The 22227-nt window shown below is 60.9% G+C and overlaps 4 protein-coding genes across 23 annotated transcripts; 2 read left to right on the top strand and 2 right to left on the bottom strand.

Annotated features, from left to right (window-relative positions):
- Positions 1-215: 215 nt before the first annotated feature.
- On the top strand, positions 216-5621 carry PARD6A (par-6 partitioning defective 6 homolog alpha (C. elegans)). Of its 3 annotated transcripts, none has more exons than XM_015292348.4 (3): positions 216-684; positions 2448-2670; positions 4626-5621. In XM_015292348.4, the coding sequence occupies exons 2-3, from the start codon at positions 2475-2477 to the stop codon at positions 5411-5413; spliced, it is 984 nt and encodes a 327-aa protein (XP_015147834.1). In that variant the 5' UTR covers positions 216-684; positions 2448-2474; the 3' UTR covers positions 5414-5621. The 3 variants fall into 3 exon arrangements, with proteins under 3 accessions (XP_015147834.1, XP_004944105.1, XP_004944104.1); XM_004944048.5 differs by lacking the exon at positions 216-684 and adding an exon at positions 1535-1622 and having other exon boundaries at positions 4629-5621; XM_004944047.5 differs by lacking the exon at positions 216-684 and adding an exon at positions 1535-1622.
- A 1035-nt stretch (positions 5622-6656) lies between these two features.
- ENKD1 (enkurin domain containing 1) lies at positions 6657-13809 on the bottom strand. Of its 13 annotated transcripts, none has more exons than XM_046899578.1 (11): positions 13756-13809; positions 13403-13506; positions 12612-12682; positions 12075-12131; positions 11577-11677; positions 11200-11424; positions 10694-10866; positions 8964-9125; positions 8463-8632; positions 7936-8072; positions 6657-7440 (listed from the first exon to the last, which is right to left on the bottom strand). In XM_046899578.1, the coding sequence occupies exons 5-11, from the start codon at positions 11659-11661 to the stop codon at positions 7280-7282; spliced, it is 1113 nt and encodes a 370-aa protein (XP_046755534.1). In that variant the 5' UTR covers positions 11662-11677; positions 12075-12131; positions 12612-12682; positions 13403-13506; positions 13756-13809; the 3' UTR covers positions 6657-7279. The 13 variants fall into 13 exon arrangements, with proteins under 13 accessions (XP_046755534.1, XP_046755532.1, XP_004944110.2 ...); XM_046899576.1 differs by having other exon boundaries at positions 13416-13506; XM_004944053.5 differs by lacking the exon at positions 12075-12131 and having other exon boundaries at positions 13646-13809.
- LOC107054261 lies at positions 13707-15417 on the top strand. Its single transcript, XM_046899554.1, has 5 exons — positions 13707-13747; positions 13834-14061; positions 14175-14359; positions 14616-14708; positions 15290-15417. Exons 1-5 carry the CDS (start codon positions 13707-13709, stop codon positions 15301-15303), a joined length of 561 nt encoding a protein of 186 aa, XP_046755510.1. The 3' UTR covers positions 15304-15417.
- A 422-nt stretch (positions 15418-15839) lies between these two features.
- On the bottom strand, positions 15840-21323 carry GFOD2 (glucose-fructose oxidoreductase domain containing 2). Of its 6 annotated transcripts, none has more exons than XM_015292295.4 (3): positions 21269-21323; positions 20738-21122; positions 15840-18024 (listed from the first exon to the last, which is right to left on the bottom strand). In XM_015292295.4, exons 2-3 carry the CDS (start codon positions 21030-21032, stop codon positions 17126-17128), a joined length of 1194 nt encoding a protein of 397 aa, XP_015147781.2. In that variant the 5' UTR covers positions 21033-21122; positions 21269-21323; the 3' UTR covers positions 15840-17125. The 6 variants fall into 6 exon arrangements, with proteins under 6 accessions (XP_015147781.2, XP_015147782.2, XP_040562963.1 ...); XM_015292296.4 differs by having other exon boundaries at positions 20756-21122; XM_040707029.2 differs by having other exon boundaries at positions 20774-21122.
- Positions 21324-22227: the final 904 nt, after the last annotated feature.

Genomic DNA, 22227 nt, shown 5'->3' with positions numbered 1-22227 from the left:
CTCCACGCCCCGCCCACTTCCGCCCCGACCGACCGCAGAGTCGCGGTGGCTGCAAGCGATTGGCTGCGAGGGTAGAGGGGGCGGACACGTGGGCCAATAGGAAGCAGCCTCGCGTGCTGCGCAGAGGGGGGTGGAGCGAGGAGGGGTCTCCGGCGTTCGGCGCCGCGTCACCACGGTAACCCGGTAACCCCGGGCCGGGGTCTGCCAGGGGCTGTGGCGGGCCGGGCCCGTCCGGTCCGGTCGCGGTGACGTCGCACTGCGGCGATGCCTTCAGCCCCGCATCCCGGCGGCCTGGCTCCCTCAGGCCCCCTCAGGCCGCAGCTTCCCCACGGCGGCCCTCAGGCCCGGGCACGCGGCCCCGTCCCTTGGCGCTGCTCCGACTGCGGCCTGCGCGGGCCGTGTGCGGGGGACCAGGCCCGGAGCTGCGGTGTGGGGGCTGCGGGCTGAGGGACGGGTCCCGCCGCGGCACGGGGCGTGGGGACAGCCCTGGGCTGAGGCCCCTCCACGCCCTTTGCCCGCAGCTGGGCTGTACCCGCGGCCTGAGGTGACCCCACCTGGCCAACGAGGACCACGGCCCTCAGAAGAGGGAAAGCCGGCACCGTGCCCGAGGTCGCCCTTGCAAACGTCCCCAGCTGAGGCTGAAGCCGTTTGTCTGCTGCTGGCCTGGCTGCGGCCCGCGCTCAGGTGGGCACGGGGTGAGGCTGTGGGGCGAGTGCTGGAGGGGCCCGGGGCTGCTGAGCCTTTGGGCAGCCCTCACTGCCATCCCCCATAGCGGTGACCCTGGGGCGGGGGCAGGGCCGTGGCCTTGGGGCTCCCCAGCTCAGCGCCCTGACCCTGTGGGCGCAGCTCAGAGCAGGAGCCAAGCCCAGCACGTGTCCTGCGAGCAATGAACCCCGGTTCACCAGGCACCAAGGTGAAGGGCTCCGAGAGCTCTCTGTTACTATTGCCTGCGTCAGGGCTGACCCCGGTGACAGCGGGATTATCTGTCTGACCTCAGAGCAGTTACCCTGCGAGCAAACCCGCCGAGTTAAACCCGGGGCAGCCAGGGTGCTTCCCTCTGCTCCCTATCCTTCTGCCGCAGCTCCCGGCCACGCTCTCCCGGACAAAGCACTGAGGGCCGGAGCTGTATCGGGGAGGGTCAGACAGGGGTCAGGGGAAGGTTCTGCCCCAGAGGGCGGTGCGCACAGAACAGCTCCCCAGGGCTGCCGGAGCTCAGGGAGCGCAGCGACACCGCTCTCAGCCTGATTTATGGGCGGCCCCGTGCGGGTCCCTACCGGCTCGGACGGACGCCTCGGTGACCCCGCGCTGCCCGACCTCCCGCTGCCCGCCGCCCGCGGGGGTCTCCCCTCCCGGCCCCTCCCCCGCCCCCCGTTGCTACGGCGACGTTGTCAGCGCGCTCCCCCTCGCTCCGCGGCCGCGCGCCGCGCCGCGCCGACCCCGCCCCCGAGCCCCGCCTCGACCAATGGCGCCGCGCCGACCGGCCGGCCCGCCGGTGACGTCATGGCCGGTGAAAATCCCCCGTGGCCGCGGGAGCGGCGGCGCGGGGCGGTGCGGGCAGCATGGCCAAGCATCACCGCACGCCGGCGCGCTCCGCCGAGCCCGTCATCGAGGTCAAGAGCAAGGTAGGCGCCGATGCCGGTGCTGATGCCGGTGCTGATGCCGGTGCTGATGCCGGTGCTGATGCCGGTGCTGATGCCGGTGCTGATGCCGGTGCTGATGCCGGTGCTGATGCCGGTGCTGATGCCGGTGCTGATGCCGGTGCTGATGCCGGTGCTGATGCCGGTGCTGATGGTGCCCGTCCGCACCGGCAGCACACGTGGGGGCGGCAGCGCGCAGAGGCATCCCGGCCGTGCGGCGCCCTGCTCCGCTCCCGGTGCTGCAGCGGCACGGCTCCGAGCGCCGCGCGGTGCCGGTACCGGGAGGACGGGGCCGCCGGGCCGTGAGCCCGCCCGCTCGGCGCGGTGGAGGGGCGCAGCGCCGGGAGCGCTCGGCAGGTGCACGGCGGCGGCGGGGGCGGCGCGGCCCCAGCGGCGCGGGCGGACCGGGGGCAGCCCTCGGTTAGATGTGCACATCTGCGTTAGATGCGCGCCGCCGGGACGCGGTCACACCGGGGGCACCTCGGGCCAGATGTGCGTCCCCGCGCCCCCCTTCTCTCCGGCGCGAGGGGGCATCCAGATGTGTCCACGCATCCAGATGTGTGGGGCATCCAGATGCGCCCTCCCTCAGCCCCCCCAGCACACCCTCGCCCAGCTGTGCTCTGCCAGCCCCCAGCCCTGCACTCACCCTGATGTGTCTCCTCCAGACGTGCCTCTGCCAGCCCCTACGGACGCGCCCCGTGTCCCCATGTGCCCCCTCCCCATCTCTGCCCGCGTGCCCCGCTAATAACAGCCGGGGTCCCGCTTGCCCTCCTCCAGCTCTAACCACCTTTACCTCCTCCTCCTCTGCAGTTTGACGCTGAGTTCCGTCGCTTTGCCATGAAGCGCTCCAGCGCCGGCACCTTCCAGGACTTTTACCGCCTGCTGCAGAGCGTGCATCAGATCCCCTGCGTGGATGTGCTGCTGGGCTACACCGACGTGCACGGCGACCTGCTGCCCATCAACAACGACGACAACTACCACAAGGCCCTGTCCTCCGCCAACCCCCTGCTCAGGGTCATCATCCAGAAAAAGGGTCAGTGGTGGCCGGAGAAGGGCTGGGATCCATTCCTTGAGATGCGCGGGGCGAGCGGCAGTCCCCATGCTGGCCCCCGTTCCTCTTGTTGTGCTGGGGGATGGCTTGGGAGGAGGTGACACCGCAGCCACGCAGCCCGTGCATTTCATCTCTTGGAAGTCGCCTTTGCAGCCAGGCTGGTGTGGGCTCCATGTGGAGCAGCTTCCTTGCGCTGGGCTGCGAAATAGCTGTGATAGCAGCATCCCAGGTGCAGCTGCATGGGATGGACCCTGAGCACTGTGGTGGCTCCAGCTCATGTCGTTGGCCCAAAGTCCTTGGATGAGGGGTGATGCAGTGCTGCTGAGTCAGGTTCCCCATGCTCCTGCATGGGCTTCCTCCAGGGCCACTCAAGCAGCTCCAAACCATCCCCTCCTGCACCAGGGCTGCAGCACAGGGCAGGAACCTTGCAGAGGGGCTGCGAGAGGGGCACATGGAGAGGCCAGGAGCGAGCCCTGGGTGAGTCATGGCTGATTTAGAATGGATCCAGGTCATTCCAGGGCTGGGCTGTAGTCAAACCAGTCCCCAGGTTGGCGAGGAACATAGGCAGCTACAGAGCTTCCCTCACACACTGGTTGTAGGGGGAGCATGCACGCAGTGTGTCCGGATGTGTGGGTTTTGGAGTCCCGTGCCATGGGGTTGAAAAGCAGAAGCCACAACACGTTGGCTCCCTGTGCCACCACCCACACGTAGAGGAAGTGGAGACGTCCCATTGGTGCCCAGCCGGGGACGGGTGCTCAGCCCCAGGGCTGGGCTCGGGCTCACGGGAAGGGCAGGAGGATGCCCGGTGCATCCCCAAGGCGCTGAGCGGCACAGCCTGGCTGCCTCTCGCCCCCCAGAGAGCAGCTATGTGCTGAAATAGCTGTGGGAAAGCCTCCACCGCCCTTCCCCAAGCTAAAAATAAGGCAGGCGGTGAGTGCAGGGAGATATTTATAACCCAGGAGCCCTGGCAGGCCAGCTCGTCCTGGGAGAAACCCCACGTCCTCGTGGTGCCAAGGACTCCCCCGTGCCCAGAGCAGGGTCTGATGCTGGCAGGGAGCTCCTGCACTTGACAGCCCCTTCTATGGGTGCTGCACTGTGTAGAATTCTGCCTTCCCCTTGCTGTGGCACTGGGGCCACGCTTTCTGAGCGTCCTCCTGAGGTCATTTTGGGACTGGGGGCTTTTTGTATCGGTGACAGAACACCCGCTGGTTCTGCAGGCTGGGCACTGAGGATGCTGATACGCCCTGTGCAGCGTTGGAGGGATGCAACGGCAGCACAGCATCCAGATCTGAGCTCCCCCACGGAAAGGGGTGGGGAGAAAGCAGAGAGGGCCCAGGGGATGCTCCCTGGCCTGTGGGGGATGCAGTCAAGGGAGGGATGTGGGGCAGATGGCACTCACTGAACAGCCCCAGAGTGGCTGGTTGGGGGGAATGAAGCCAGACCCTGCATAGCAGTGCCTGGAGGTGGAACAAGAGGTGCTGGAAGGATGCATGGGTTGGGAGGTCTGGGGCCATGGGGGCACTGCAGCCCTGGGATGGGGCACTAGGAGATGGGTGTCTCGGGTCTGGGTGTGGCGGGGCTCTGTGGCCCCGATGTGGTCATTCTGCTCCAACAGGGATAAGGGATTGGGTCACACACGTGGGGAGCTGGCGTGCGTGCCCCAAACCAAGGCACAGCAGCGGCCCCCAGGCTGGCAGAGCCGGCAGCTCAAGCGTTAAGCCGCAGAGCTTGGCTTAAAGTGTGATTAAGGCTGAATCACCGCCTGGATCCCACTAATCCCAGCCGCGTGTACACTGGGTAATCCCAGGAGATGGGCCCAGAGGAGACAGGAAGAGCCGGGGTGACGTTTGGCGGGGAAGGCTGGTGAGATCACGGCCGCCGTGCGGTGCTCGTGGTGCTGAGCGCTGTCTGACCGCGTCCCCCTTTGCTCCCCGCAGCAGAGTCGGACGCCGGCGTCTTCGCCTCCAACTCATTGCAGAGGAAGAAGAAGGGGCTGCTGCGCCCCGCGCACTACAGGGCCAAACCTCACCTCCTCATCGGCATGCCCCAGGACTTCCGCCAGATCTCCTCCATCATCGACGTGGACATCCTGCCCGAGACGCACCGCCGCGTGCGGCTCCACAAGCACGGCTCCGACAAGCCGCTGGGCTTCTACATCCGCGACGGCGTCAGCGTGCGCGTGGCCCCGCAGGGCGTCGAGAAGGTGCCGGGCATCTTCATCTCCCGCCTGGTGAAGGGCGGCCTGGCGGAGAGCACGGGGCTGCTGGCCGTGAGCGACGAGATCCTGGAGGTCAACGGCATCGACGTGGCTGGCAAGTCTCTGGACCAGGTGACGGACATGATGGTGGCCAACAGCCACAACCTCATCATCACCGTCAAGCCGGCCAACCAGCGCAACAACGTCATCCGCAGCAGCAAAGCCTCGGGCAGCTCAGGGGTGTCCACGGACAGCACCCCGAGCCAGCAGACCCCCAGCCCGGCCTCACAGTACCTCAGCAACTACAGCACAGCCGAGAGCGACGAGGAGGGCGACCTGGTCATCGAGAGCGACGGCGCGCCCCATTACGGCCCTGCGGGCTGCCCCAACGGGGGCCCTGCTGACGGACCCCTCCCGCCCAGCCTGTCCCCGCACAGCTCGCAGGGCTCTCTGCAGTCCCTGGGCAGCCACGACGGCAGCCCCGGCCGGGGCAGCGTGCGGGAGGACGGCACCCTGCTCACCCTATAGCCGGACTGCTTGTGGGCACCGGGGCAAGGGGGCCGAGCGGGGCTACCTCTGCCCTGTCCTTGCCCTGGAGTCTGCTCCTGCCAGGCGCCGCCCATCCGAGCCCCTCACCTCTCTTCTTCCACCCACGTGGGTTTTTTAATTATTTTATCAAAACGTGCATCATCAAGTAATATATTGCAATGGACAGTAAAACCTTTTCTAGAAAACACCCCGTTTGTCCATCGTTTGCGTCGCTGCGGGGTCCGGCAGTCTCCATCCGGGACAGCAAATGGGTTCGGTGCTGTGGGATGGGGCGGGTGTGTCCCTAACAGTTCTGCACACACGTGGCTTTGTTGCTTTCTGGGTGAGCCCAGCGAGGCTAATTGCGGAGTTATCCTGCAGTGTGTGTTCAGGCTGCTTTGGGCACAGCGAGCCCCTGGGCCCAGGGCAAACACGGGGTCCTGACATGGGTGCTGCTGTGTGGTGAGGCCTGTCTTACAGGAGGAGGAGGACCCACAGCTCTCCCAGACTGCGAGGGCTGGGCCAGGCGCAGCTCCCTGTGGCCATTGAGTCGGGCCCCAGACAGGCAAGAGAGAGATGCAGACAGCAGAGCTGGTTAGTCCAGGCTTGTTTATGGCAGGGAGTGCACTGCAGCAGGGCTGGGGCTGCTCGCAGCGCAGTGGCAATGCCCTGAGGACAGCCCCTAGGAGGTGTGGGGCCATTTTCTGGCTGGTAGCTCGCCTCCTCCAGCCCCAAGCACTGGGAGCCTCCTTGGGGCTTGGCAGCAGTGCTGTCCCCCAGCAGCCTGGGGCACAGAATGGGGCTGCGACGTCTCAGCACCCTGGTAAGCCCCAGATCCTGCCTTGGGATGGGGGAAAGTCTGCAGCAGTGCAGCTGTGTGCAGCGTTTGTCCCGTGGTGGAGGTTTTCCCAAGCAAGCTGGACAAGGCCCTGAGCTGCGGATCTGGCCCTGTTCTGGGCAGCAGATGGACCAGAACTCCCCAGCGATGCCCTCTGGGCCGAATCTTCCCTTGTTCCACAAAGCAGCATCCCTACGTAGAGCTGCTGACTCCCCTGTGGGGCATTTGATGGTGTGGAGGCAGAGCTCACCTGCACAATGGCACCCGCCCTGTCCTCTGGCCACTTCAGGCCATCCCCCGTGGGGGTCTCACAGCTCTCCTCCTGGCTGCACCACATCAGCACTGCTGCTTTCTGCTGCCCACCACCACTCCTGAGGCCCCGCTGAGTCCACCAGCACACACCGATGGAGGAAAACTACACTTTATTGGAGTGCATCCCACCCCACGGACAACAACAGCTTCTCCAGACACCTCCCCAGATCCCCCCGCTTCCACCCCAGCCCTCCTCTGAGCGGGAACCACTGGAGCTCCGTGCCTTTTTGCTGTCCTTGAGCTACTGAGCACATGCAGCAGGATGGAGGGGACAGAGGCACCGGCTGCGTGCTTAGGATGGGTCAGCACAGAGCCCAGGGCAAAGGCCCTGTGTGCAGCGAAGCCTGCAGCGCCACGGGGGAAAGAGAAGGACAAGCCACTGCAGAGGAGGAGCAGGGGGGACCTCCTGCCAGTTTCCAGAAATGGGAAAATAAGGAGCCATGAGATCCGTGCCGTCGATTCCAAGCAGACAGCTGATCTCTGTGAGAAGTCAACCAGCACGGGGACAACTGTTCTCCACACTGCACGGCGGAGTCAATCAGCTCCTCTCCCTCCCATCTCTCTGGATGTGCCCTGGGAGCAAGAGCGAGAGGGGCCAACTGCGTGTTGGACACAGTACTGACACCATGACGGGCGCAGGGTCCTCGGTCTGCCTTCCTCTCCTTCCCCTCCCTGGGATGCTCAGGCAGAGCAGTGCTGCTCGCAGCCCCACGGGCTCAGGAGTCCAGCTTGATGAAGACTTTGGGCCTGGAGAAAATTTTGAGGGCCTCTTCTATCTGGGAGAGCTTCCTCTCCAGCTCCACCCGCCTCTTCTGAATGCTGAGGGTGTCTGCACGCATCGGCAGCATCACCAGGTCCTTTATCAGCTGCTCCTGGCCTGCAGAAGACAAAAGGCTGTGTGAGCAGAAGAGAAATCCCCTTTTTTCCTGACGCTACAACCTCACTGCTCAGCTGTTAAAATGGCAGCAGCCGGGAGCAGGGACCTGGAGAGAACATCCTTCCTCAGATCGGAACCGCAGCTGGAGGAGGACCAAAGCTCCGGCCCTAAGGTGCTCCTCCTCTGAGCAACGGTTGGACCAGAGACCCCCAGAGATCTCTTCCCACTGCAATATTCATTTTAAGTACAACAGTAACCCTAACGTCAGGTCCCCTGGGCCAAGCCTGTTCCAGAAAGCCAGTCCTGTAACCCCCAGGTCCCACCACGCCGAAGGACCGCTCTTTCTGCACACACAGCTCCAGTGCGGTGACTCCTGGGACACCCCAGCATGTCTCCAAGAGGCAGGAAAGCAGGAAGCAAGCCCATGCTCCTAAACTTCGCTCTCCCTAATCCTGGCTATTTTTGAGCCGGAATCCTCGGTTCTTTTCCTCTTACTCTGCTTCAGATTGCTGAGCATTTCCAGCCGCTGGCCCTCGGGCATCATGGTGTGGCCGGGCGGCGTGTCGGGATCCGGCCGGCTTCGCAGCTGCTCCTCCATCTGCCTGCGCCACTGCTCCTTCCTCTCCAGCAGGCTGCGAGGCAGACAGAAGCTGACGTCAGCACACCTGGCAGGAAGGGCTGCCCTGGAATGGAGCCCTGCTGGTCTCCACGTCGCTGCCTGAAGACCACAGAGCCCCAGGCTGGCAGCACCCACCCCCCCCCCGCTCCGTATGCCCTTGCTGCGCTGGGAAGCGCTTGGATTTAGCCCACCACACTGTGTGTGTGCTGAAAGGCACTGAGCACATAGCATCGCTGTACGGCAGCAAGCAAGGGAGGAGGAGACAAAACTCTTCACCAGCTCAGTTGCAACAGCCGTGGGATTCTCGGTAAGCCAAGAAACCAGCAAGCTTTGCATTTATTCCCCAGGCCACAGTGAACTGCTCTGCTGGCACACGGTGCCCTGGCCCCGATGGCATACGTACTACTGGGGGACGTGGCCCTTCTGCTTGGCGTTGTACTCCTCCTGCTCACGCTGCTTCTGCCCCAGCAGCTCCGACAGTGCCTGCAGCGAATGGGAGCGCCGCAGAGGGGCCCGCTTGGCATTGCGGGCGTTGTGCTTGATGAAGTCAATGCTACTGCCCTCCACCTGCAACTGGAAGTAGAGAGCGGGGGGCAGCGGGAGCTGGCGTGGCACACACAGGCAGCTGCTCTTATCCTCATAAGGGACAGAGTGAGCAGCTACACGCGTGAGATGCTGAGCAGATGCACAACGACAGGGCAGACCCTCAGCCCGTCCCACCTCAGGAGCCACAGCCATAGGCAGACAGCACCTACGGCAACAGTTTGAGACAGCAGGCACCAACAGCCACGAAAACCTACAGCCTGCCTCGTTAAGCTGAGCCCACATGGAGTGTGCAAAGCAAGAGCGGTGGGTGGCAGGGTGGCAGAAAGCCCTGGGAGCACGCAGGCAGTGTGCAACTCACCTTGGTTTCAGCACCCAGCGCCTGCGGAGCCTCGGTGTCTGCCCCTGCTTTCCTGCTGGAGGGGCTTGGGGAGGGGGCTCTGCCCGGCCTGATCCCAGGGCCACAGCGAGAGTACGCCCGCAGGAAGTTCAGAGCCTCTGGGTTTGGAGGTGGGGAGCTCTCCTGGGAAAGGGGGAGAAATAAAACAGGAACGGCTCAGAAGAGGGATGATGGGGCAAAGAGAAACTCGCCAGCAAAGCCTGGGGGGTCAACCACAAGCTCAGCCACGGGTTTACAACACACAACAATGTGCTTTTCTGCTGCGATGTGGCTGAAGTTCTGCACACAAACCACAGGCAGCAAAGACCAAACCAGATTGCTGACAGCAGCAAACCTGCAGCTGGCAACTGAACTTGGTGAAGAAGCACTAAAAGGAAGAACAAAAGACCTGCAGAACATCCATGCAGACCACAAGCGTGCAGAGCACTGCGCAGAGAGTCCCTCTGCTCTGAATGACGCTGCAGGCACGGAGGCAGAGCACCGTCAGATAACCCTACAGAGATGCCCACCAGGGTGGGAGGCATCTTCAGAGGCAGCGCTCAGCTGCAGAGCAAGGTGACGCCGCGATGCTGGCTGCTGCCGGCAAGGAAGCAGCTGCAATTTACAGAGGTGGAGGAGAAAAACTCCACGCCAGACTTCTAAGACCTAACAGAACCAACTCCCCCCGTGAGCAGGAGCTGCGCAGAAGATGGAGATGCTCTGAAGGGAACGCATCAGCTCTAGGAGGGCCTCAGCAATGGTTAAAGCAATGTGAGTCAGCTGCGGGGCCTCCAAATGCACAGAGCTCAGTAATACACCACGCAGAAACGGCACAGAGAACACCCCCTTCCACGAAACAAAAGATGATCTCAATCATCCTCTGATCCTGATGATCTGTCAAAGAAGAGCGTAGGCTCGTATTCATTCCTAAGGCACAGGTGGGTTTGCTCCTGCGCGTGGAAGGTCACGGATACCAGCAAGCAGGTTGGTGGTGCACCAGAAAGAAGGGGCAAAGCATTCTGGAACCGCTTGGAAATCACCTTGCCGATCGTTGTAGCACCGCCTGGTTGGCTCAGGGGGCACAGAATGGAGGGAGGAGATGCAGAGATGAGGAGGGAGCTGAAGCTTCAGCTCAGCAATGAGGCAGCAAGGAGGGCGTTGCTTAAATGGCGACGCTCAAGAGCTCACCCAGCTTCTTCAGTGCATCCCTCCGTGTAACCATTCGGGTGCATTTTGGAAAGCCCCCAACAGAGGCATTACTTCAACACCAGGAAAGAAAGAAATATCCAGCGGAAGGAAAAGAAAGAAGCCAAAAGCAAAGCAAAACCTACGGAAGACCGGACACCGCTCAGAACAGAAACCACCCGTGTTTCAGCTCAGCTGCACAGCTGGTAAAACCCACCGTGTGCCACACAGGCTCCCGAGAGCTGGCACAAAGACTGAAGGCTGATCTCTCCTTCTCTGCCCCAGTGCCGTGCAGAACAGGGGAGGGCAGTGACCTGTGGGGCACGAGCCCCAGCCGTGGGAGGCTGAGAAGGCAGCCGGAGGCACCTCGGGACAGGGATACGCTGAGGGCTGCTCTGCACCACGCCAAGGACTGCCCTCAGGTTCCTAGGACAGAAGGGCCGGGCAGGAGGCGGCAGGCAGAAGCCGTGATGGGATTTCCTTCTCCTGCCCTGGCAGCAGAGCTGAGGAGCCCCCTGGGAACCCACCTGCAGCCTGGCCTTCACCTTTGACTCCACGTTTTCGTATTTCTGGGATTTCCACAGAGCTTTCACAGGTTTGGGCTGGCTGCGCTCCTGGGCTCTCTCCCTCTCTTTGCACTTCTTCTGAATCTCCTTTATTCGCCTGACGTTTTCCTTCTCATGGTCCTTGGACTCCTTCCCTGCACAGCAAGGGGACACGCAGCTTTCAGCCCTCAAAGGCTGCCAGCAGACGTAGGCTCCCGGATCACAGCGCCAGGGCCGACAGCTCCGTCTCCAAAGCCACCCATGGAAGCAGCAAGTCCTCCCCCTCCCGCAGACCACGCAATCTGTGCGTTTCCCCCCACGCTGGGGGGGCCGACCCCGTCCTGCACGACCTCAGCTGGTTCCCCTCCCGATTTGGCACAGCGGCTGCGGCAGCCACCAGGCAGGGCTTGGGGCGATGCCAGCGCATAACGGTGACAGGCAGCGCTCGGCTTCGCCTCCCTTCTGGACCTCAGCACAGCTGTGCTTACTCTTTGCCGGCAGACCCCCACCAAGAGAGAGCCCATCGAGCCGCAGCAGGAGGCCGAGCGTCCCCTTCTGCCCCTTCTCCAAGAAGCCCCTTCCGCTGGGGCGGATGCGCGGGGCCGGCTGGGGCCGGTGGGCACTGCTCAGAGCACGGGGCGAGCTGGGGGCCGAGCCCGCGGGGCGAGAGGTCAAATCCAACTGCTGAGCGCTGCCTTCCAGCCTCCCTCGAGCTACAGAGAGAGAAAGAAACAGAAAGCAGGTGAGCACGACCTCACCTCGCTGCTTTCTTCCTGCAAGCGATGCCAAAGGTCCCCCTGCACCTCCACCTCACGTTTTCCCTTCTTTTAACCCTCAGGATCACCATCAGCACCTGAGGACTCACCTGAGAAAGGGCGTCTGTAATAGTTTGGGAACAGGGCAGGGTCCGGAGGAATGGGTCCAGAAATCTTGGATGGCCCTTCACACATTCTGCTGTCTCTGCCTCTGCAATGGAAACCAACCACCAGTGAGAAGGGAACCAAACACAGCTCCCTGAGCCACTGCAGAGCTACAGCTGATGTGTATGTGAACGGCCGACCTCCCTACCGGAGGGCTCATACCCAGCCGCGGGGACAACCTGCAAGCAGGAAACGACCCCAAAGGACTCCGTGGCTGCCCAGAGCTGGGGGTGCCCATCCCTGGAGGTGCCCCAGGCCACGGATGGGCCCTGGGCAGCCTGAGCCGGGGGGCAGCCAGCCTACAGCAGGGGCTGGGTGGGCGTTGAGGTCCCTTCCAACCCAACCACGCTGTGCTTTCACGTAGGTGAGGCGAGGGATCCAGCAGCACCGTCCCCATTGCAGGACTAACCAGCACTGATCCCCGTGTCTGCGCTTTGCAATACCTTCAGCACAGCAAATCTGACTCCTGGGTCTGCAATTCCAACGCTTCAGAGGCAGCCCTACGGGAAGAGCCCCTTTGAGGATCCTCAGCATGCCAGCACTGACGGGACGCAGCATCTCCCATTTAATTCATAAACCAATAAACAATCAGCGCAAGGCTGAGCGAGCCTGACTCATAGCAACTAATGCACTGCTGTCTTCCCTGTTAAATTACCCTTGTTGACATGAGACCCATTAGCAAAAAGCTATTATTCATCTCCCAGACACAACTGCAGAGGCCATGCAGGCAGTGCTGAGCGCTGCACACCGGCAGGCATGTCCAGAGGCTTGTTTGTACCCAGCCACCCTGCAAAAGCTATTTCTGAAAGCTTCAGAGCCGGAGTCTCAGGCTGCAGTAAAAGAGCACACTTCTCTTATGATTTAATCCCCTTTAAAATGGAAAGAGCTAAGCCAGAATGGGCTTTATACTGGGAAAAAAAAAAAAAAAAAAGCATCCTGCAAGAGATTACTCCAGGATACTCATTGGCCTTGAAACTCACATCTGATCTCGGTCTGAACTCTCCTCCAAAGCCAGTAATTTAGGAGCAAAATGACAGAGTGAAAGCAGGACCTGTAAGAGAGCAGGCAATTAGCGCGGGGGGGCGAGGGAGGAAAGGCAGGCTGATGGGAGGTGGGGGATGGAAGGCTCCTTCTGTCCCTGAGCGCAGAGCAGTCTGCAGTGACACCCACCCCGATTTGCAAGTCACATCGCCTCCGGCTCTGGATCTCGCAAGATCACACAGCCTTATTACAACAGCACTTGGCCTGTGTGGGTGCTCACAGCAAACCCCGCCATGTGGGACGCGGCCCCCAGCACCTGCATCATCATCATCATCATCACCGGGCCTTAGGATGAAGCAGCCAAACCTCCAGCTCCGCAGAGCAGGATTTCCAGGCAGCTGCTCTGCTGCTGCACGGTGGGGCGGCGGGGCTGGAGGACGGCGCTGTCTGAGGACCTGAGGGCTGCAGGGACGAGCAGAGAGCATCCCACCCGGACACGGCTCTGCGCGGGGCCGGAGAGGCGCGGGGTGAGCAGGAGGGGAGCAGCAGGAGCGCGCGGCTCCAGGGGGAGCAGGGACAGCCCTTCCAGCTGGGACCTCACGTGCACCAGGAAAACATCTCTACCACCGTGTTACAAACCGAAGCGTCAAAAGCACCCGTCGCCAGCAGCAAGATGCCACGGCCTCGCGGCTCCAGCAAACAGCTCTACGTGAGCGGCTCCTGATCGGCCCGGGGCCGGGCTGCGGGGGGGCGGGGAAGCGGAGACGCTGCTCGGAGCTGCGGGACGCACCTCCCGTCCGTACCTCTTCCAGCAGAGCTCGGTGCCGCCCCGCGGAGCCGCGTCCCCGGCCGGGGAGCTTTGCTGTTCGGCTTCGTGCTGCTACGAGCCCGATTCTGTAAAGAGCACGGGGAGGGGGGGGGAGAGATAAATACACGTGTGGATGAGCTGCGGGAAGAGCTGCGAGAAGCAGAGCGAGTCAGCCGGGGCCAAAGGGCTCCTTCGTGGCAATTGGGCCCTTCGCTCCCTCCCTACCGTTGCGGGCGGAAGCACCGGGTCAGAACCACTGCGGGGGGACGGGACGGAACGGGATAGGATGGGGGACAGCCCGCCGGGCTCCGGCCCCCACCCCCCCCCGTACGCACCCGGCGGAGCCGCCGCGCTCCGGGCAACCGCCGCTTCCGCCGGGGGGGTGGGCCGGGCTGAGCCCCGCCCGGAGAGAGGTGTGGGTACGTGACGGGCGGCCCCGCTCTGCCCTCCCACCCCCCTCCCTCCTGCCGTGGGACGGCCGGACTTAAGGCCGCGCTGTCGGTGCGTTCCCCCGGTATCGGCGTTCCCCGCTGCGTTCCGCTGCCTCCTCCCAACCGCCGCCGCCGCTGTTGGGCTCCGCACGGAGCCCGGTGCCGCTCCGTGGCCGTACCGCAGCCCCGCGCCCTGGCGCAGGACGCAAAGTAAGCCGGCACGTCTCCTTCGGGAGCCGACTCCGCGCTGCGGGGAGGGCTGCGGTCAGTTCAGCCGCACGGTGCGGAGCTGGCCCTGCCCGCAGCCCGCTCCTGTCCCGCAGGACCCGCCTGCACGAGTCGCAGCAGCCCGATTTGCAGCAGCCCGATTTGCAGCAGCCCGAGTCGCAGCAGCCCGCTGCCGAGGGCGATGCCGGCCCCGCCGCCGCGCTGCAGAGGAGCAGCAAGAAGAGGAAAAGCGCGAGCAACGCGCAGCCACGCAAAAAGGTCCCACCTCGGGACGCCCTGGGTGAGCATCCATAGGGAACAGCCCTCGTGCTGAGCGTCCCCGCGGTGTGGGGATGGCGGGGGCCGAGCACGGCCGGATGCTCAGCTGGGCAGATCCGTCCTCCCTCCCCTCTCAGGACCAGCGGTGGGAGCGAAGCCCTGGCGCACAGGCTTTGTCAGCGCTGCCCTTCTCCTGCACCAACGCTCGGGGCAGGAGGTTGGAGCTCCGTGATCCTTAAGGTCCCTTCCAACCTGAGCCGTTCTGTGATTCCCTCCAGGACGGCTGCCGCGCCTGCGCCCCTTGTATCAGTACATCAACCTGACCACGGAGCTGATGTGCCCTGCAGAAGGGGAAGGCTCAGCAGCAGCAGGTAGGGCAGATGCTGCAGAGCTGGAGAGGGAGCTCCAGCAAGGTTCAGTGAGCACGCTGGATGGTTGGGAGCCCCTCTGAGGAGGCGCAGGGCCAGGCACCGGGCACTCCGTGCCAACCAGGCCACCAAAGGAGGGCAATAGCTTGCCAGCAGGTCATAGCAACAGGGAGGGACCAGAGACGTGCAGGTCACCGTAGTTCAGCCCCCCAGGAGGTGGAGGCTTTGCCCTTACGTGTGCCACTCCGGGTTTTCCCAGAGGCCCCAACCCGCCCGCTATGGTGGCAGCACAAAGGAGGTTTCCCCATTCAGGGACAACAGCTTCAAAACAGATCCAGAACCAGCAGGAATGAAGTCAGACTGAGTCTGTGTGAATGAAGGCAGGGACTCTTCCAGGTGAGCTCAGGAGATATTATCTCACCTGCTTTACATAGCACACAGACACCACCGACGGGAGATGCTCAGAGCTACGGCAGGAACAGCAATCTTCTACCTGGAAAGCATCGCAGGATGATGCAGAACTTCCACTGGTGCACCTGCTGGGAACGGTGTGTAATTTACACCCATCTGCTTTCTCCCTGCAGCCCACAGCCGATGAGTGCTCAGAGCCAAGGAGCAGCCGAGCTGCCACCCTTCAGAACAGCATGTCGGTATTCTTCTTTCTGTCAGAGTTTGCAACTGTGTTGAAAGGAAATAAATACCTGAAGGCAAACGTCTCATTTAGAAACTGAGCAAAGAATGGTCCCGGCAAACCCGTGAGGATTTTGCTCCTTAGCCTGCATCTCCCACTGCATCCCCCAGCCACTTCTACAACCAGTCAGGCAGAAAATAAAGATCTCATTCATCATAGCAGTCAGCGTGGGAGGCCCACGATAGACAGGGCATCTCTAGAACCAGGGGCTCCAGAACAGCTTTAGAATGAGAGAAAAAGCAAAGAGATGGGGACAGCTCTGTGCTGTCCAAGCAAAGGGAGCTGCCATCCTTCTCTCACCGAGGGGGAAAAGCAAGCCCTGTCAGAAGATCCATCTCCTACTCTGTCACGCCAGGCGATCAGCCCCGGCTGGAAGCCCTGCTCAGCTCTGTGCCGGAGGTTTCAGCACAGCCAAATCACACACAGGCACTCAGCTGCACAAATTCCCTTAACAAACAATATACTTTTTTTATTTATTTCTGTAGAAAACGAGTCAGATACTTCTCGGGAAGGACCAATTATGGAACAGTGGTTTGCGTGTTAACGTACATAAATACACAGGGTTACCATTTTAGTGGGAAATACATTAAAAAAAAAAAGCCTTCAAGTACACAAAAATCAACGTAGCAAAGTTGTACTGTCCCTTTCACATGCCTGCCTCAGGGAGAAACTCTTCTCCAAACAAACAGACTGCCACCCACCAGCTGCCAACAGCCACGAGCCGCAGGATGGCAGGCGGGACCAGAGGGGTGATATCCAGTGTTTGAGGTTCAGGGCAGACTCTTCAGCTATCAGCATGTGTAGTGTGACAGCTTCCCAGCCAGCACGTAGGAGAGCTGCAAGAGGTAGGCAAGACCTCCTTACCTCCACCATCAGATATGTGGAAGGTTAAGGTTTTACAGCTTCATCGGCAGCAACGTCCTGAGCCTCATCTGTGAGCCTGGGAGGCGCTCAGGAGGTCACAGAAGTGAGGAGGTGGCCCTGCAGTCACAGCTCCGGTGCTGCCAGGCAGTAAACACAGCCGGTGGGCACGGAGCTGATGCAGAAAGGCTGCGGGATGCAGGCGGAGTCACGAGTAGAAGGAATGATGTCTGCAGAGATGGGAGAAAAGCACAAAGCGTCACAGGTCTCCCCAGCACCATCGGCTGGGATCTCAGAACATCCTTTAAATAACGCACGGGTTTCAATTAATTGGAAAGACATTTGCTCTGCGTGCAGAAAGCCAACGGCCCATCCTTATTCTACACGCTTTACTCTGTTCCTTCTGGTCTTTGTCCTATGGCAGTTCAGAGATGCGTTACGTCCCTAAACCCTTTAATAAAGTGTTACTGAGGAGTACAACTAAATCAGACTCCAGGGGAGAAGGCGAAGGCATCTGAGCAACAGCTGCTCCCAGATCCTGCTCTGCTCACTCTCACTTTAGGACTGCTAAAAAGAGAGGGGCCGCGTCCCCTCTCCAAGCCGTGCAGCGGCACGGAGCCCACGCTTCACTTCGCTGCTGCGAGTGCAAAGGGCAATTCAAGTTTTCCTAAGCCTCCAAGACAAGAATTAAACACCCGCAGAAACGGAACGTCCTAAATGGGAACTGTTTCCATCAGAACATGACGTCATTTTACACGCTTAAAAAAAACAACAAGAAGAAACTCGAATTATTAAATAGCAATCTTAAAAACGTGAGAGGATGGGGGCCGGAAGCGTTCGCCGTCCTACGATCCCGAAGCAGCAATGCTCATAGGTTGTTCCTTTGCAGCGCCTCGCACAGGTTTTGGTTGGCGTCCGGCTCCTCGGTCATGACCTCCACAGCCTCCCACTCCCCCGACCTGCTGGATTTCTTTATGGCCTCCACCACGCTCTGCATGTACAAGCCATCTTCAAAGGAGGCTGCCATGGAGACGGGCTGCTGATCCCACGTCCGGCGATCTTCCTGCTCTTGGAAGGACTGCCGCAGCGCCTGCACCATGTACACCATTCCTTTCAGGTAGAGCAGCGGGACGTCTTGGAAGCCCTTGTCCAAAAGGCCTTTGCTGACAGCCAGAGAGTCGCTGAACAGCAGCTCCTCCTGCAGCGCCGTGTTCTTCTGCCCATACAGGTCCGTGCCGCGCGCTACGAGGCGGCCGCTGGACCCCACCACCATGACCTCGTGAACGAACGATCCGGGCATGTTGAAGTTGAGAGTCACGGTGCAGCACACGCCGTCGCTCATCAGCATCTGGAAGAAGCAGAAGTCGTCGCCGGTGACGTGGCGGATCCCGCTGATGGCCGCGTTCTGCTTCACAAACGTCTTGAGCAGCCCGTGGACCTTCTGCGCCCTCCTGCCGACGAGGTGGCTCAGCAGGTCGATGATGTACGTGCCCATGGTGTGCAGGCCGCCCCCCCCCATCAGCTCGTCGCAGATCCAGCTGTACTTGTGGCTGAGCAGGCTCCCCCCGTAAACCCGCACGTCGCAGATCATCACGTTGCCCACGTAGCGCTCCTCTATCAGCTGCTTCATCTTCACGAAGGCGGGCAAGAAGCGGAGCACGTTGCCGACGATGCTCATCAGCTTGGGGTAATACCGGGCAGCTGTGACCATCCTGAAGGCGTCCACCGAGGTGGCGGCTTTCTCACAGATCACGTTCTTCCCTATTCCTGCAACACAAACACCAAGACGCGGCGCGGCACACGTGAGCGAGGAATGCTGACGAACCCCCGGGGTTGCCGGGAAGCCGCAGCTTTTAGGCTTTCAAAAGCAAAGGTCTGGGAACTAAAATAGGAGCACCAAGTGCAGCGAGGCTCCCAGTGCTTCCAAGACGCTTTCGGCGCGGGGCTGACAAACACCCACAGAGCTCCAAATAAAGAGAGCATTTTTGCATCACGGCAGACGAACTCTGGCAGGTTTTTCTGCCGTGTGAGTGCTGCAGCTATAAAAGCATTTGAATGGCTGTGCAGCCAGAGGAAAAAAAAATCATCGCGGAGATAAATGCACCCGGGATGAGCGGAGGGGAGGTTTGATTTTGTATTTTACCATCACTGTGGATTTATTAACAGATTAATAGAAACTGAAGGCACTCGTGGCCCGCGCACGGAATACAAAACTAACAGAGGGGAGATTTAGCTTAGATGGTAGGAAAGGAGTTTCAACTCAGAAGGTGGCGTGGCACTGGAACAGGCTGCCCGCAGAGCTGCGGGTTCCCCGTCCCTGGAGGCATTCAAGGCCGGGTTGGACGGGGCTCTGGGCAGCCTGAGCCGGTGGCTGGCAACCCTGCCACGGACTGGCTGGCCTTTACAACCCCCCTCCAGCCTAAACCGCGCTACGATTGTTCCTAAAAGTGCCTGGTATGATGCTGTGTTTTGGTTTCAGGAGAAAAACAATGCCTGGTCTCTCCCAACAGGCATACTGGGAAGGGGTGGGGAGATGGAGGCACACGCAAGGTGCCCCACGCAGCCACCGTGGCAGCCACCCTACCACAGCCCTCAGCACTTTCCCACACACAGCTCAGAGCAAACCCCTCACTGCAGACCACTGAAGCCCTCCTCAGACACTAGAGAGCCCGTGTTACCCCCTAAGACCCATCTTATGTTTGTCCTTATCCAGAATCAGGTTGGCCCAATGAAACCCACTCCCCAGCTTTGTCTCTCTTAGCATGAGCTATAATGTCGACTCCAACCACTAAAGCCATCTACCTTCTGTAAACACATCCATGCCATCGGATGGAAGCCCCAGCTCTCGATTCCTCTTAGAAATGCACCCCGAGGCTGCACCCAGATGTCCAACCAAACCACTGCTGAAGCAGCAGAGCATTGCTGCATCCACTGTGCGACACTGGGAGCATCCAAGGAGCCTTCACAAACCAGGAGCTGTTGGTCAGCAGCCTCTCAACAAATGGAAGCTCCTTCCAAAACACATTCCTTCGTGTCACGTCTTGTTTGCATGCGGTTTGGAAAGACCTCTGTGCTACTGGTCACAGAGATGGGAGGCACAACATGCAAAGAGCACAGCACGCTTGTTTACCCTGTTTCAAGAACAGGAAACGTGTGTTTGTCCCAGGACAGAGCAGTGATAAGAGCCCTTTCTGACTCCTTCCTCCACAATTAACATATCCATGCTATAATATGCAGGGGACTCCACAAAACCAGAGGGTCAAATATTCTCCTTTGGAAAGGCTCCCTAAGCAATGTAAATCAAGAGAGACAAGTGAGGAGTTCCTCTGCAGCCACTGCAGGAGGCACCGCGAGGCTGGGCTGCACACTGGGCTCACCCATCCTCGAGATGGCTTCTGGTGCTGTGCCTGCTGAGCCCACTGCACACATCACACACCACCGTCCCCTCAGCCTGAACTCAGCCCCAGGCTCACCTCGCACTGAGGTGCGTGCATTTCAGCTGGGGGTCACCCACCACAAAGCTGGCATTTTGGTTCCTCTGAGATCAAAAGAAGCACAGATTTTAGAAGAGCTTCTTGCTCTACCTGTTATGGAGATAAACCATAAGACTACAGTCATCTTCATTTGAATTGTGCTCTGGGCTTTGATCTGCTTCACAAACTCAGTCCAGGCTTACTCCCTTACCCCTGCCACACCAAATTACAAATTTACAATTGTCTGCCAGTAATTAACTTACACAAACAAACAGCACAGCCTGGAAGCTACTAAAACACCAATCTATTATCATCGACCATTCGCAGCCAAGACTTCCCCGATGACAAACATCACCGTGTTGATCCGAACACTCAGAGGAAGCACACTTGCCATCTGCCCATCCTCATTCCGTGTTCCCCCAGCGCACTGAATCACACCCAACGCTGGCTGAGGATGTGCAAAGTGATGAGCAAATCACCCTTTCCTACTTCATCCACAGGTTGGGTGGATGGTGGTAGGCCAAGGGGGAATGGTTTTAAACTGAGATGAGGGTTTAGGTGGGATATTAGGGAGTTTTTCACCCAGAGGATGGTGACGCACTGAACAGGTTGCCCAAGGAGGCTGTGGATGCCCCATCCCTGCAGGCATTCAAGGCCAGGCTGGATGTGGCTCTGGGCAGCCTGGGCTGCTGGTTGGCGACCCTGCACATAGCAGGGGGTTGGAACTGGATGAGCACTGTGGTCCTTTGCAACCCAGGCCATTCTGTGATCTGGCTCAAAGAGCAGCGGTGCTTCATAGGGAAACAAATCCAATCCAATAATATATACAACAAATAAAAACACCCTGACTTAGCATCTCTCTCTGCACACCTAAGCAGCACTGGGGCGATGCTCCGAGATATCACCCAGCTTACACTGATCTCAATAAGACGCGCTGTAAGCACAACAAAACCCAGATTTGTGGTCCAACCCCAAAGACAGGGAGGTACCTAAAGACAGGGAGGTACCTAAAGACAGGGAGGTACCTAAAGACAGGGAGGTACCTAAAGCCTTCACAGCAATCTGCCGGGTGAGCGGGGGGGGGATATGGATGCACACCAGGTCCACGTCCTGGTGCAGGAGGACGTCGTCGGTGTGGCTGGTGTAGAAGGCGACGCTCATTTCCTGGGCCAGCTGCTTCGCCTCTTCTTCCGTCTTTCCCCACAGAGCCTCAACGGAGAAGCCCTCGGCTCGCAGCAGGGGGATGAGGAGGCGGGCGGTGCTGCCGGCCCCAAACACACCCACGCCGGGCAGCAGCTTCATCCTGTGCCCGCGGAGGGGTCAGGGATGGGGGGCTGTGCGGGCCCGCACGGGAACGCTGCGCTGCTCCGCCTCCCGCTTCATCCTCGGCCCCTGTGGGATGGAAAGCGACGGCTCAGCACGGCCACGGGCACAGCTCGCCCCGAGACGAGGCACCGCACCGCCAGCACGGGCAGCCCGCCGGACGTCCCGCGTTCCCCGCGTTCCCCTCGCCCCGCCGCCCCCCGAGCCGCCCTTACCCGCCGCGGGGGCGCGGAGGACCCCGCCCGCTCCGCCTCCGCCCCGCGCATCTCCGGGCTGGGCGCGCTCCCGCGGCGGCTGCCGCTCGCTCCCGGCGCGGCCGGGCCCGCGCAGGCGCGGACGCGGAAGGCCGCTCTGTCTGGACCGCGCACGCCCGAGACCGCCCGCGGGGCGAGGCGCAGCCTCAGAAAATGGCGGCGCCCTACGCGGCTTCCGAGTCTGGGGAAGGCGTGGCCAATCACGAGGCGGATCAAGGAAGAGAGGCGGGCCTTCTGCAGACGGGCGGCGCCGGCAGCCAATCGGAGGGCAGCGCGGCGGCCGGACGGGCAGCGGGGTTGAGGGCAGCCCGTGTTGTTCTTACGGGCCGCGTGGGTCTGCCGGCTCTGTTCTCCGTGGTGGCCTGGAGAGGACGCGCGGGGGCTTCGTTTTCCCTCCTTGCCCCGTTTGCATGGAATCATAGAACGGCCTGGGTTGAAAAGGAGCTCAGAGACCATCGAGTTCCAACCCCCTGCTGTGTGCAGGGTCGCCAACCACCAGAGCGGGCGTTTGCCTACCCGTAGTCTCCACAGCACGGCTCGCAGAGCACAGGGATGGCTGCAGTGCCGGGCAGACACCCGCCTGCTGTCCCAGCCAGCACTTTGACCGTGTTGAAAGCCAAGGCCACACGGCACAGCAAAGTGACAGCCTTCATCCGACACCCAGAGCTGATAAAAACACAGCAGACAAAGCAGAACTCGTGGATTGAGATAGGAACTGTTTACTAAGGCAAAAGGAAGAGAGAAAAGATATTATATGTATGTACGTATGTATGTTATATAGGTCCTGTAGGACTAGCTCGATTTCCTGCCACGACAAGGCCGCCCGTCTGGCTGACCGGGTGCAGCTGGCTGGTGTTAACTTGCTGGGTTTCAGCAAAGCTTTTGGCACTGCTTCTCACAGGACCCTCGTGGACAAAAGG

The sequence above is a fragment of the Gallus gallus genome, chromosome 11 (genome assembly GCF_016699485.2).
Source record: "Gallus gallus isolate bGalGal1 chromosome 11, bGalGal1.mat.broiler.GRCg7b, whole genome shotgun sequence".
In the NCBI taxonomy this organism is placed as follows: Eukaryota; Metazoa; Chordata; class Aves; order Galliformes; family Phasianidae; genus Gallus; species Gallus gallus.
Note: the sequence above shows the minus strand (reverse complement) of the source record. Positions and strands in the feature narration are given on the sequence as shown.